The 13,926-nt window shown below is 52.1% G+C and overlaps 6 protein-coding genes and 2 non-coding genes across 8 annotated transcripts; 3 read left to right on the forward strand and 5 right to left on the reverse strand.

Annotated features, from left to right (window-relative positions):
- Nucleotides 1-1,235: 1,235 nt before the first annotated feature.
- BO87DRAFT_271153 (uncharacterized protein) lies at nt 1,236-1,575 on the reverse strand (the record flags this gene model as incomplete). Its single annotated transcript, XM_025618907.1, is given in 2 exon segments — nt 1,236-1,313; nt 1,333-1,575. Coding segments are annotated over 2 exon segments (321 nt in total), but the record flags the coding sequence as incomplete, so codon positions are not given.
- Nucleotides 1,452-2,976, forward strand: BO87DRAFT_149422 (uncharacterized protein). Its single transcript, XM_025618167.1, has 2 exons — nt 1,452-2,522; nt 2,596-2,976. The coding sequence occupies exons 1-2, from the start codon at nt 1,677-1,679 to the stop codon at nt 2,803-2,805; spliced, it is 1,056 nt and encodes a 351-aa protein (XP_025476206.1). The 5' UTR covers nt 1,452-1,676; the 3' UTR covers nt 2,806-2,976.
- Nucleotides 2,977-3,399: 423 nt separating this feature from the next.
- BO87DRAFT_366499 (seven-hairpin glycosidase) lies at nt 3,400-7,064 on the forward strand. The gene is made up of 4 exons (XM_025621840.1): nt 3,400-3,639; nt 3,718-4,088; nt 4,145-4,710; nt 4,763-7,064. The coding sequence occupies exons 1-4, from the start codon at nt 3,509-3,511 to the stop codon at nt 6,977-6,979; spliced, it is 3,285 nt and encodes a 1,094-aa protein (XP_025476207.1). The 5' UTR covers nt 3,400-3,508; the 3' UTR covers nt 6,980-7,064.
- A 403-nt stretch (nt 7,065-7,467) lies between these two features.
- BO87DRAFT_379633 (gamma-glutamylcyclotransferase family protein) lies at nt 7,468-8,781 on the forward strand. Its single transcript, XM_025624086.1, has one exon. It carries the CDS (start codon nt 7,926-7,928, stop codon nt 8,709-8,711), a length of 786 nt encoding a protein of 261 aa, XP_025476208.1. The 5' UTR covers nt 7,468-7,925; the 3' UTR covers nt 8,712-8,781.
- On the reverse strand, nt 8,744-10,086 carry BO87DRAFT_379634 (adenine phosphoribosyltransferase APT1). The gene is made up of 2 exons (XM_025624087.1): nt 9,410-10,086; nt 8,744-9,336 (listed from the first exon to the last, which is right to left on the reverse strand). Exons 1-2 carry the CDS (start codon nt 9,906-9,908, stop codon nt 9,182-9,184), a joined length of 654 nt encoding a protein of 217 aa, XP_025476209.1. The 5' UTR covers nt 9,909-10,086; the 3' UTR covers nt 8,744-9,181.
- Nucleotides 10,087-10,737: 651 nt separating this feature from the next.
- Nucleotides 10,738-11,744, reverse strand: BO87DRAFT_400203 (uncharacterized protein; the record flags this gene model as incomplete). Its single annotated transcript, XM_025625503.1, has 6 exons — nt 10,738-10,759; nt 10,841-10,912; nt 10,956-10,988; nt 11,025-11,033; nt 11,500-11,564; nt 11,676-11,744. 6 exons carry the CDS (start codon nt 11,742-11,744, stop codon nt 10,738-10,740), a joined length of 270 nt encoding a protein of 89 aa, XP_025476210.1.
- Nucleotides 11,745-13,670: 1,926 nt separating this feature from the next.
- On the reverse strand, nt 13,671-13,743 carry BO87DRAFT_t215. Its single transcript has one exon. It is a non-coding gene; the product is annotated as a tRNA-Lys (tRNA).
- A 22-nt stretch (nt 13,744-13,765) lies between these two features.
- BO87DRAFT_t214 lies at nt 13,766-13,838 on the reverse strand. The gene has a single exon. It is a non-coding gene; the product is annotated as a tRNA-Lys (tRNA).
- Nucleotides 13,839-13,926: the final 88 nt, after the last annotated feature.

Here is a 13,926-nt window from a genome sequence, read left to right on the forward strand (position 1 = left end):
CCGAAACAGTTGGCTTCCTTCAGGCGCGAGGAGCCACAGCCATCCTTAATATTAGTTTAGTATTGGTAGTATAATCTTTACCCGCATCCAAGCATCGGCCCGTCAGAACCGAAAGTGAGAGAGTCCGATAAGTTTGATGATGCCACGGGGAAGAGTGTCAAGGAGCACAGATGTAGTTACCAGTGCACAGGTCCGTTAGACCAGACTAGTGAACTAGTATAGTTCAATTCTTAGATGAAGACAGCTATGGCGTAAGATCAATAGCTATGCAGCAGCTGCGGGTTGTTATCGGACAGCTCGGACTTGGTTTTGGGGGGGGGGGGGGGGAAGAGAGGGGGCCGAGGGAGGGGAGCTGTGGCTATACTTAGTATTGAATGGTGTCCGTGTCTATATCAGGGCAACGTGGGTCATCCAGGGGTAAAATGGTCAGCCCCTAAAGCAGAAGAACGAGGAGAGACGCCAAATCAGCATTCGGCAGTCCATCAACCAGCTAATCAGCTACTAATAATAATTTTTTTTCGGATCAGGCCGGTCGTGCAAACTGGATTCCAGTTTCGTCAGTTATACGTAGAGAAGTGGGTAGGATAGGGAAATGATGGCTAATAATAATATTAAAAGGGCAGAATGAAAGTTACTACTTACTATCAAAAGTTGTTTAAGAAAGACCTGCGTGTGAGAGAGAGAAACTGTCTGTAACCAACTAAGCTGCTTAGCAGCACCACTTCCCTCTCTTAGTCGCCCGTAATAATTACCCATTGGGGAACGGGAAGTGTCTCTCTCTCTTTCGTTACTCTCTGCCTCTCAGCTCTTCCTTTCTCTCTGTTTCTCTCTCTCGCTCGCTTTCCCCATCTCATTGTTTATTCCGGGTTCATAGTATGGATCTTTCGTTCTTGCTTGCATACAACAACATCTGAGGCTCTGCTACTAGTATCTTTTTCCAACGTTTCTTTTTGCTTCCACTTTCTTCATCTTTACCTCCTCATTCTTATCGGCATCTGCCCATTAGTATTTGCTTTTTCCCCTGTGATATCTTATCCCCTCTCCGTCCGGAACTATCATTCGGGTATAATAGTTTACTGTTCGTCGGACCTCTCTCACTCTCGCTCTCTCCGTGCTGAACCGAATCGCCCTCTCCTAACCGGCTGGCCTGGTGCTCGCCCTGTTCCTTCGCTTTTTCTGCGCGTTCGTTTCAACATCCACTTTTCTTCTACTCTATCCCGATACAATTTCACCAATCTAATTGCCTTTGGGTCGCCATCGCTCGTGTCCTGTGACTTCGCGATCGGGATTCCTGCGTCTGATGCTGCTCTCCCCTGGGCCCCCCTCCTACACCCCAGGCTCGATCTTCATTATGAATGTATAGCGTCCGAAATCATAACCAATTTCCCAGTTCGGCCACAGATATCCGCCTTCGCTAGCAATTGTCCGCTTTGCGTCGTAAAGGCCCTCATTCCAGGCGGTTTGCATCCGGTTCTGCGTTCCCGCGACGCTTATTTGTGTGTTGTTCAACGAATGCGGAAGTGGGCAGTACATATCAACGCAGAACATATCATATACGCGATTGGAGTTCCCACTATCGACGCATATAATACTCATCAGTGATCTCTGCGAAGCACTTGAAAGTCGCGCCCTGCGTCTGTCCAGATGTCATTGTACGACTGCTAGTTTGAGTTGACATGGAATCGGTTCAGCTGTCTCATTCGGGATCGACAACACATTCCAGCTCGATCCCCGGCATGTTCTCGCCCGATCGCTCTTCGCATGTCAATTCCAGTGGGTCAATCGCAGATGACCAAGTCCAACGAGCTCCCAATCGGGAGGAGCGATTCACATCATGGGTAGCCGACCATCGTCTCGACCTGGAACAACGAATCCTTGGTGACCGCGCTGGGCGTCGCGAATCGCGTCTACCTGGTCGACCAGCACCGTCGCATAGTTCTCTTAGAGATGCTGCTGCATCTCAATATGCGCCAAGAGGACCGTATGTCCCAATTGAGTTGCAGTCCGCAGCAGCAGGAAGCTCCGGCGAAGCACGGTCGCATGCGCGCTCAGGACGAGATTCGCATGGAGCACACCCCCCGCCAGACCCTGAAGACCTCCGATGCAGGCAATCGTTTGTATCACGGCTGAAGGAGAAGAAACTGCGGAGGCGACTGATCACGCTAGTTATATCCGCATGTTTCCTCATACTCGTTATCGCCATTTACCTCGCATTCGCTGCTTCCCGTACGACATTGGGCCGAGAACTCCAAATTCTTCTCATCTTCATGATCTTAATTCTTGGCATTGTTTTCTGTCATTCTCTCACGCGCTTCTTGATGGCACTGTTACGACGGCCTGACTCTGATGTCGCTACGAACCGCATACCCAGCAGGGCAGGGCCAGCCGGCTATGCGCAACCAGCGCGTCCTATCCACGTTATTTTGGCTGGCGATGAGGACGTTGGAGCAGCGAGCCCGAATGCCGTACGCGAAAAGGTCACAGCGCCTCCTCCCGCCTACGGTCTTTGGCGGGAAAGTGTGGTAAGTATCGCCATGATTACAGGAATCATTCGTTTCTTTGATGGTGACCAGTCCCGCTGACTTCTATATGCAGAGGATTAACCCCGACTTGCTGTATTGGCAGCGCATCGAGAATAACAATGCACACGCGCCAAAGGGCGTCGGCAGGCATGGGAGCAACAAATCGCGGATCCCACGGCCGCCTAGCTACACCTCTGACAACGGCGTCGACTATGTGATAGAAGCGCAACCCCGATCATTCACGCAATGGCGCATTCCTGAAGAATCAGGGCATCAACCGTGACCCGTACATATCCCTCTCTCTCTTTTCTCGACATACTGAAGCTGGATTCACCGACACAATGACATCCATAATCGTCTCGTTATCCGCAAAATCATTTATATAGCGACACTGTGATCACCTTCATCTGTATTTCCTTTACTCGAGATATCCCCTGTGACTTTACTTCCTTCCTTTTTTTTGGCGACTTTCTCATCACCAACCATATGCTGTTTCTTCGTTTTGTTTATACTTGATTTTTTTGGATGAAGCGGGAGTTACATTGGCATATACACACTGATCTATCCGGCCAGCATTGTTTGAGCGCTATTTCATTAAGCTTGGTTTTCTACTGCAAAGTACATCTTAACCGTCTAAATGTGAAATTATCCGGGAACGAGGCCCACCGTAAGCAAGCTGATTCATCAAAAAATCTGTATTAATAATATAGACATCCCCTATAGTGGAATTAAGGGATCCTGTAGTCCGAAGGGAAGGGGGGAGTGGAGAGAATGTGAACGGGATATCTGGCCGCAAATTGGTTCGCCGCGGATTGAATACGACCTCACGTGCGGCACCGCTGCCACCACCAACTTCCCCTCAAGCCTCTTCCCTCCAGGAACCCTTTCTCTGGAGGCAATTCAGTTCGCCGGTCTGCGGGGATTCCACATTCAACAGTTCATCAACGCGCTCCCATGCCATTGATAACTGTTTCGCTACTGCGGTAATGCGCTCGGGATGTTGGCACTCGCAGATGTCCGCCCTCCGTTCAGCATGGATCTTGACCTGGGTCTTACAGCTGTCGCTGTGGCTCGCCATGGCCCAGGGCATGCGGACCGATCAGGTTAAGGAGCTCAGGTAATTCTCACCACTCATAACTGAGATTTCTAGTCTCCCTGGTGTAAGGCCGATCGACTGACACCTTTCGATGTCTAGGAAGGAGACAGAGCATATGTTCTACCACGGATTCGACAACTATCTCGAGCACGCCTTTCCTGAAGACGAACTACGCCCTTTAACATGCCGTCCGCTGGTTCGCGACCGAGATAATCCCGCGCATGCAGAGCTCAATGATGTCCTGGGAAATTATTCCTTGACTCTGATCGACAGTCTGTCCTCCCTGGCCATACTTTCCTCGAGTCCCGACCAGGGCCAGAAGGCGTGGGATTACTTTCAAAACGGAGTGAAGGATTTTGTTACACTGTACGGTGATGGATCCAATGGCCCCGCAGGCCAGGGCCAGAGGGGTCGAGGGTTCGATATGGATAGCAAAGTGCAGGTGTTCGAGACGGTGATTCGAGGATTAGGTAGGCATTGGATATTGTGGATGGAGGAGTATGCATCGATTAATGGTTCTCCCTAGGTGGTCTACTCAGTGCTCATCTTTTTGCTGTGGGCGATCTTCCTATCAGCGGATACAATCCGCCGGAGGCCGAAGCCAACTTCGCCAGAGCCTGGGATAAGCATTCCTTCCCTGAAGGTAGTCACGGCATCGAGTGGGAGGACGGGTTTGTCTACGATGGCCAACTTCTACGACTTGCTGTCGATCTTGCGAATCGAATCCTGCCCGCGTTTTATACGGACACTGGTCTCCCTTACCCTCGAGTGAACCTGAAATACGGAGTGCAACGGCAGCCGTACTACGCAAACTCGCCGTTCAATGCAGCCCCTACGTGTGACAAAGCCAATCCTGAACAGTGCCAAAAGCCTCGCCGCTCCTCGACCTTTGAGACCACGGAAACTTGCAGCGCTGGCGCTGGCAGTCTGGTCTTAGAGTTTACGGTCTTGAGCAGGCTTACAGGCGATGGGCGGTATGAGGAGCTTGCCAAGCGGGCATTCTGGGCCGTTTGGGCAAGGAGGAGTGATATTGGACTGATAGGGTCTGGTATTGATGCCGAGTCTGGCAGATGGGTTCATTCCTACACTGGGGTGAGTTTTCAAGCAAGTGCATTTAGACGTGGCTAACAATACGATGTCTCAGATTGGCGCAGGGATTGATAGCTTCTTCGAGTATGCTTTCAAGTCCTACGTGCTCCTCTCGTCAGGGGAACGACCCCCGGTCAATACCAGCAGCCCATGGCATGTTCTGGACGACTATTTCTTGCCACTTTCAGAATATGAGCACTCGGCAGATGCCTTTCTGAAGGTCTGGGAGGAGTCTCATGCCTCGATCAAACGTCACCTATACCGCGGTGAGGGCCATCAGCATCCGCATTTGATACAGGGAGACATCTTCACCGGAGCGACTCGTGCTTTTTGGATCGACAGTCTCAGCGCCTTCTACCCCGGACTTCTTACTTTGGCGGGAGAGGTAGACGAAGCTATCGGCATCCATCTTCTGACGACGGCAGTCTGGACTCGGTTTTCTGGACTGCCTGAACGATGGAATGTCGCCACCGGGGACATTGAGCAGGGCCTTTCCTGGTACGGTGGCCGCCCTGAATTCGTCGAATCTACTTACTACCTCTACCGAGCGACAAAGGATCCCTGGTACCTGCATGTCGGTGAGATGGTACTGCGGGATTTGAAACGGCGATGCTGGACCAAGTGCGGTTGGGCCGGTATTCAGGACGTCCGCAATGGCGAGCTCAATGACCGCATGGAAAGCTTCTTCCTGGGTGAAACTGCCAAGTACATGTTTCTGCTGTACGATTTTGACCATCCTCTCAATAAGCTAGATCAGCCGTTCGTCTTTTCCACCGAGGGCCACCCTCTTATTATACCCAAAAACAGCACGGCACGGCAGCGCGCGGAGCGCAAGCAGGTACCGGTCGACGTGGAGAGCGAGAGTTTGACCTGCCCAACAGCACCTGAGCCTCCCACACTAGGAGTCTCATCCACTGCGGCTCGGTCCGATCTGTTCCACGCCGCGAACCTGGCACGTCTACATCTTATGCCGAGTCGAGGCGTGGCAGAAGGCCCCCTTCTGGATTATGCTCGGGATCACCCGAGCGTATCAGTATCAGACTTGTCGTCGCCCACCAACTACACATTCTTCCCGTGGACATTGCCTCCAGAGCTGGTCCCGTTCAACGCGACCAGCGCACCGATGACAATTCGCCCTACGCTCGACATCTCTTTCCCCGCGCTTCCCGGTATGGTCGTGGGCCCCGGATCACTGGAACGAGTGCGCGATGGCATCTTCATCAAAGCCATCGGGGGCCTACGGCTGAGTATGGTCCAGGATGTCCCCGTTCTAGGAGAAACTGGCAGTTCAGAAGGGGACGAATTCCGAGTCCAGGTGATCAACAACGTGCCGCTGGGCAAAGACGAGAAGGTATATCTTCTACGGGAAATCACATTTGATGTCCTCGACCCCACCGACCCGAACTTCACGCGGGTTCGCGACACCGCCATGGTTGACATCGTCATTGACGTTATCCCAGAGTCTATCCGTCGACGAAATGATTCAGATGATAGTCATGAACCAGCTGCACCTCGACGTGCCAATGGAGCCATCGTCCACGGCTCCAGCGCCGTCGACAGCAAAGTCGGCAGCGTAGATGCATCGACCTCCAGCATGAAGACCGTCCTCTCCTCGCTGGTCAACACCCTATCCACTCTCCTCCGGGATGAAGTGCAAGGCCAGACCAGCCTGCCGCAGAAGAAGAAACCAACCTCGTTACGTCTCCTGCTCCCGGCCGCCATCTCCACGGGGCTCGGCTCCGCCCCACTCCCCGACGTGGAAGACGCCACAACCGTCTCCATCACAGGCGACCCTTCCAAGCAACGCCTCACCTGGAACAGCATCTACTTCGCGGACGATCTCTGCGACGACCGCATCCTCCGAGAAGTAGCACAGAACCACCAGGTTCTCGTGATCAAGCGCGGCGGATGCAGCTTTTCGCAGAAGCTGCGCAACATCGCCGCGTATCCGCCTTCCCGGTACGCCCTGAAACTCGTCATCGTGGTCTCCTACGATGACGAAGTCGAGGAGCAGCACGACGGATCAGACACCACCACCACAACCCCCGGGTTAGCCGCGGTCCGTGCAGAACCCCATCTGGTGCGGCCCCATCTGGACGAGACGCAAATGACAGCCGCGGGCGTCCCGCGACGCCAGCTTCTCAGCGTGATCATGGTAGGCGGAGGGCAAGAGACATACGAGCTACTGCGACAGGCCACGGGAGTGGGAATCAAACGGCGATATTCAGTACGATCGCAGGGTGTTCCCATCAATAATTTGTATATTTTGTGAGACGACATATGTACTACCCTGGTACATAGCCATTGCAACGAGTAACTACCTACCTACCTAAGATAGCATCATAGCATAGTATAATAAAACATGACATAGTAACATTCCCAGTACACGTCACTCCTCCCGCCTCCACCTCGCACATTAACATACCAAAGCCATAGCCATGACATACACACATACCAACTCAACGATGATCTCCATTCAATCTCTCGCCACCTCCATACGGCAACCTCCGAAACGGAAAGATAAAAAATTGATCGGCAATCATTCGGGTCCCCCTCTAGCCTCCACGACCGAAGATCCGCCCCCGTCACATCAAATGTCGCCATTAAGATTAATGGTTACGAAAAGTATTGGTTGTAGGTAGTTGTGGCTGCCACGGGGTAACTCAGTGGCACAGATGACTCAGCTTTGCTCAGCCTCAGACTGACCGCTGAAGAAAGTAACAAGTAGTGGCGGTGGGGCAGATTTACTTGCCGATTGGTTGAAACGGTAAAACCCCGTGGAGAAAATCGATCCATAACTGAAAAACCGTCCCTGCCGATTTAGAACCGAAGGAAAAGTATAATGTAAGGCGAACGGCGCGGGATGGCGAAAATGAAAGCGAGGAGGTTTAAGGTTTACGTGGTTTGGAATGTGTCCCTGATTTAGTTGATTTGGAGGAAAGGAGGGGGGCAATGGATGGATGGGTATAAATACTTGGTTTTCTTTTCTTTCTTCTTTATAGGTGGTCTTTTGTTTTTGAAAGCAAGACATACTTGTTCTCTTTCCATTTAGGTTTATTTATCTGGGCTGGTTGGAGTACTATTATTCTAGTCACTCTCTCTTCTTACTCTTCACTCTTTCTTTCTTGAGTATATATCTACATACTACCAGTCCCATCCCTCTCTACTATCACAACTACAACCACTACAAACCAAACTTCTCACTCAATACACACAAAATGCATCTCCACACAGACCTCGACGTCGACACCACCACCACCCCCATCAACATCACTACTGCCACCTCAGCAACCAAACCCACCACAACCACCACAACAACTCTCACCGAACTCACCTCCACGACCCCATCCCCACCCCCCACAACCACCCTCACCAGTGGTACCGCTAAACCCCTCTACTTTGCCTACGGCTCCAACCTCTCCCCCACGCAAATGGCCTCCCGCTGCACCGCCCTACCCTCCTCCTCCATCCCTCTCGCCATCGCCCGCCTTCCTAAATGGCGCTGGCTGATCCACGAGGGCGGCTACGCCAACATCGTGCCCCCCGCTGAGATGTGCGTCTCGAAGCAGCAAGCCGAGTGCATCTCGACCGGTGAGGTGGGTGTTGCGGGCGGTGTCGATGAAGATGCCGTGTACGGTGTATTATATGATATGGGAGAGGAGGATGAGAGGATCCTCGATGGGTTTGAGGGCGTGGACTATTCGGCTCCGGATGCTGCTGAAGAAGGGGCGGTGGAGGGCATGGTGAGGGAGAAGGAGCAGGGTCATGGGAGTTATAACAAGTGGGTTGTGGAAGCGGAGGTGGTTAAGTGGATGAATGTTGATGGGAATGAGGCCAAGACGGTGCCCGTGTTGGTGTATGTGGATGAGGTGAGGGTACGGAATGGTCCGCCTAAGGCGGAGTATGTTCCCAGGATGAACCGGGCGATTCGCGAGTCGGTGACCCTTGGGTTGCCTGCTAAGTGGGCGGAGGAGGTTATGAGGCCGGCTATTCCGTTAAATTAGTTGGGTTGATATAGAATAGACATAGATGTCTTGCTAGATCTTTTATAATATAAGCATAGCATATTATTACATTTCATGGTGTCATTGCTATTTCATAGTCTATGCAAAAATGTTGAAATTCCATGCCACGCCTGATTGACATCGACTCGTGTAAGAAAAAAGTAAACATCAAGTATTTTAACTTTTATAGCCCTGGTGGAGAGAACACGTCAGGTTCGTTTCGGTGCCGTTCCCGGCGGGTGGGAGTTGAATTGCTTGTTCTATCATGTCCCATGTCGACCATCCAGTCGATGCGATCGATTCCGTAGCGATCTCTGGCGAAACCCCGTGGGGTTGCTGCCGCAGTGTCTGCGGCATGTTCGACCACTTCCCAGGAGTGGTAGCGAGCGAGCGTGTATGTGATTTTTCTCTTTTTGTGCGTGCAGTCCTCCGAACAGGTAATGTTTTTCGAATGCATGTCATAGGGTCATTTAAGCCTTGGTCTCCTGGCCAGTAAGAAGAGTGTAGACGGGGGCAGGCAGCTTGTCCCGTCCGTGAAGGAACTCGAGCTCGAGGAGGAAAACGAAGCCCATCAGCTCACCACCCTTGCGGTTGATGAGTTCACCGGCCGCATACGCCGAACCACCTAGTTCAGTTGATCAGCAACTATGCTCGCACCTGAAATGTGAAATTGAGAGAAGGGGAAACAGTAAACATACCAGTAGCAATGATGTCGTCCACCACGATCACCTTCTGACCGGGCTTGATCGCATCGGACTGCATCTGGAAGAAGTCCGTGCCGTACTCCTTCTCGTAGCCCTGGGTGTCGCAAGGACCAGGGAGCTTGCCCTGCTTGCGAACGGGGACAAAGCCAGCACCCATGCGCAGGGCCAGGCTAGGTCCCATCAGGAAGCCACGGGCCTCCAGACCGACGATGACATCGGGCTTCTGGCCGCCGTTGCTCTCGAGAATGTGGAGCTCGAGGCAGCGGAGCAGGGATTCGTGCAGAACGGGATCAGCGAAGATCGGGAGGATATCTTCGAACAAGATGCCCGGGGACGGGAAGTCGGGGAACTGGCGCAGGGCCTCACGCAGCTTTACTTTAAGACTGGCGAGTTCGGCGGTGCGGGCGGAAGAGGAGGAGGACTGTCCGGCGACTTGGGCGGCGGTGGTGGCATGAGGAGGTTGCACGGGGGGAGTAGAAGTTGGTTGAGACATGGTGAAAGAGAAGGAGAGGAAGGAAGAGAAAGAAATAAGAGAGACTAAAAAATAGGGGGGGAGGAGTAGAAGGAGGGGAGCAAAAGCAGACCAGGAGGTGAGGGGTGAGGAAGATCGAAAAAGGTAAAAATAGTTGAAATCGGCGTGATAAGCAAAAAAAGAAAAGAAAACGAAAAAGACGAAGGAGGGGAAATGTGAGGGAAAATTGTTCCAAACAGGAAATAAGAAAATTATGGTGAAGATCTGGTGGTATTGACATTACAGTTATCTATCTCTGTGATATGGTCATATTCCTGTAAGTTCCCCTTCTTTACTTATTACTGTACACCATTGCTGGAAGGCGTCACCTTGAAGATGCCTTATCCCCAACATATAATTTTTATCATTATAAAGCTTATACAGAAATTAAAATATAGTCAAAACTCTACTCCAATCTTCAAGAGATCTTTCGTCGCACAAATTACTTACAAGGCATTTCAAAACCAGTATGACTGGACGGACGACACACCTGCAAGTTCGGGTACTGTATGGAAACGAACCTGCATGGTGGTATGTATGGTAAGCGGCGGAACAGACTTGCCCCTCCTCCTCCATCAATGAAGTCGAGAACCTTTTCTTTTCTTTTCTTTGCCAGCATCCAGACTCAACTGGTTATAATCAGCCCATCTGGGAGGGTGTCAGAACGTGAGTCAGTGAGGTGGTCCGTTGGCACTGTCATCCATTCATATCCAAAGCATTGTCCGCCTTCTGTTTCAGAGAACAGTCCAATCTCATCCGTGGAGGGAGGGACACCCCCTCCTCCGGGCTGAACTATATCGCGTATAACCGTCTAAAGCCAGTCCAAAGTCGTACTACGCCAATGGCGCCATGATGCAAGTCACTGATTCCAGGTTATGCACCCCTCGCGCTATTCATTACTCTCACTGGTTCACCCGCTCTCTATCGGGCCTTTGCCAGAATTGTCTGCCAGTGGACAGGTCGAGTCAACTGCGCTGGGACCTCGACTTGATACTATCTACTCAATACAACATGCTACTAATCCATTACCTTGTTACCCTACCGTTCTTTCCGCTGCAGCGACTTACGGTGTAAATGTTTGATTACTGCCAGTTGTACCTCTTTTCCCTGCCCAGGTGGGTAGTAGTAAGGCACCTACGAGGTTCCTGAAACAATCCACTGGACAGGGCCTGACTGTTCTGTACTGACCACTGTCTATCGGTGGAGTTAATCACCGCCGGGGATCGTCATGCTGTGCTGGACTGACTCCATCCTTAAGCCGAGCGGATAGCATTTCTGCTTTTCCCCGGCACGGGCAACACTACTACATTATTCACCACCGCCTGATCGTCCCTGCGGTTCGCAATCCCATTCTATAAATAATGCGCTTCATTACGTCCTCACCCGTGGTGTGACGGTGGCAGCCCATGTTTTCTCTGGTCTGAGAGGCCATCAGCATTCACAGCCACAACCACCACCGATCGAAGCACCGGCTTCTAGACCCCGTCCAGGCCACACGTGAAAATACTGGGCCATCCAAATGGAGCTCGGGAGCGATCAAGAACCGGTTGGCCACACCGCTGTGGTCGCTCACGCTAGACGATAAGCCCGGCGATTTGCTGGCTCGACGGACGCGCTAGAGGATTCATCCAGGATAGTCTCCAACTATCGAACTTGGGATGGGCTGGCCCGCCATCCCCTTCCCCCCTCAAGACTCGTAAATTACCGGATCGCCGGTTAATTAGGAGCGCCGCCGGTGACAACTTGGACCTGCAGCATCACCACCTCGCCAATGGTCTTGCAATCATCGGTGGTTGTTTTGGGATAGGCTACCTTCATACTTATCTACTCTAGTCCTCTCATCGGCCTCCCTTTGAGCATGTTTCAGTCGGGCCCGCTACCTATCAACTCCTCCTCTGCATCACCTTATGTGACAAGTATGCCACAAATCTGATCGGCGCAATTCCCTTCTTCGTTTCCCTTCATTGTTCTAGATTTCACTTATCTTTCCCATACACTCGCGTTCGTGGCACGCTGCCTGCACGAGCATTCTCTTCGGGGTACATGGCTTGATCATTGGGTGCTGTCTTTGGCCAGATTCCTTGAGTTGTTTTGGCTTATTCCAATAACCCGGGCCTTGTCTTAGTGACGAAGCCCTGGTGGCTGACAATCAGCCTGCTACGGAATCGCTCTTCATTGTTGGAATAGGTCCTCCATGCTAGCCGCGTCTGCCTACGCACGCTGAGGTTCCATTCAACATTGTCCTGGCTAAGTGTACAGGTTTCCTGTTTGGTAGGCGAGAGATGCTAAAGAAGCTCGAGTTCGAGGAGCCCGTTGCTTGCAGGCTGGCTGAATGTTGCGGCGTTTCCGGCGTATCACCGCGGTGGTATACTAGTCTTCATTAGCTCACGGCGCCCTATGGCCCAGGGTTTGGGAGTTACCTAAACCAATATCTGTTGAGGTTCCATTTTCCGAAGTGCAGCGGTTATAACGGCATCTCAGCACACGCTTTAATGCTTCGCCCAACAGATTCGAATTAGTTCCATTCCATGCCGATGAGCTGCCTCTGATTTCATTGCAACTAAATTCCGTGGCTGCCGTATAAATCGGTGTCTCTTGGTAGGCGACAAGGTTGCTGTCACTGGCCCGTTCCGCGGAGGAGATGCAATTGACGGCCGGACCTGTCCCTGATATTTCGTCGCGTTAACTTGGAAGGCGTGAGCAGAGGCTTCGCCATACCTACTTCATGTTCGGAGTATATGCAAGCTAGTGTATCCACCATAGGCAACTAAGATAGCTCGGCGATTGGTCTCAACCGATAAACAAATTATGAGGTCAAATTGAAGCTAATTATGCGCTCACACGGCACCCCGACCCGTCTCGACGACCGATACGACCCAACGCGCATGTTCCTTTGCCAATCCAGGTACCATCAAATGGACTCCACCAGGCTTATCCCAATCGCATATCCGAGGAAGTCCGGAACTTCTGGTGCATGTGTGCTGTGCAATCGCTGCGTCGATATTGGTCCTGGATGGCCTCGTGCCCCATGGTCTGTCTCTTTTCCCACCCCGCGGCGCAAAAGCATGTCTTCTAGAACTTCTGGAAGGCTTCTGTGGTATGACGATAATACAGTAGTCGTACTGTTGTGATCTGTACCGGGACCCCGGATGGTACACCTATTTTACGCCCTCCTTCCCGGGAGCTACGTGAGAGGCAGTCATTTACGTAGGTGGACGGCCGGTAGGTACTCTGCAGCCAAAGGTGCGGCAGCATTATGCATGCTACTAATGCATGGCGCAGACACGCCATGTACGCACGGATAGCTGGCCGTCTTGTGGTCGGGGTTTCCTGACTAGTCCGGGCCGCAACAGGCGGTCCAGAATCGCACCCTACGGCGGGATCGTCGCGTTTCGCGCATCCTCGTGTGCGTTGCGCCAGAGCGCAGCGGAGTACATGCTGCATATTGGATAACATGAAGAGCTGTAGGGACGAGGGTGTGCGGAATTCCCGATGAGGACATCCCACCGCATCACCGATGTGTGCACTGGGCGCTTCAGGCCGAGGTCCAAGGTAGTACTGTAGCCGGGGGGTAAGGGTAGTGAGAGATACATGGCCAATAGTTATGCATTAACCTGAACCTATCAAGGCGGTGGTTGTTGGTATGTAGAACCTGCCAGTGTTTGTTGGTGGCTGATACAGGCGCATCAATCAAGATGGGGAGAGGGAAAGAAGGTGGGTATCAAAAAAAATACCAAAAAGGAAAGCCCAACGCGGGGCTCGAACCCGCAGCCTTGAGATTAAGAGTCTCACGCTCTACCGATTGAGCTAGCCGGGCAAAGGGAAAGAGGAAGTTGAACAGCCCAACGCGGGGCTCGAACCCGCAGCCTTGAGATTAAGAGTCTCACGCTCTACCGATTGAGCTAGCCGGGCTATGCTCGTTGAATGCCGGCGCACAGTATGGGTCTACATTCTTGAGAAACCGATATGAAGCATCCTCGCATCAATGTCACTACTCCCT

Source organism: Aspergillus neoniger (assembly GCF_003184625.1).
Source record: "Aspergillus neoniger CBS 115656 unplaced genomic scaffold BO87scaffold_34, whole genome shotgun sequence".
NCBI classification, from domain to species: Eukaryota; Fungi; Ascomycota; class Eurotiomycetes; order Eurotiales; family Aspergillaceae; genus Aspergillus; species Aspergillus neoniger.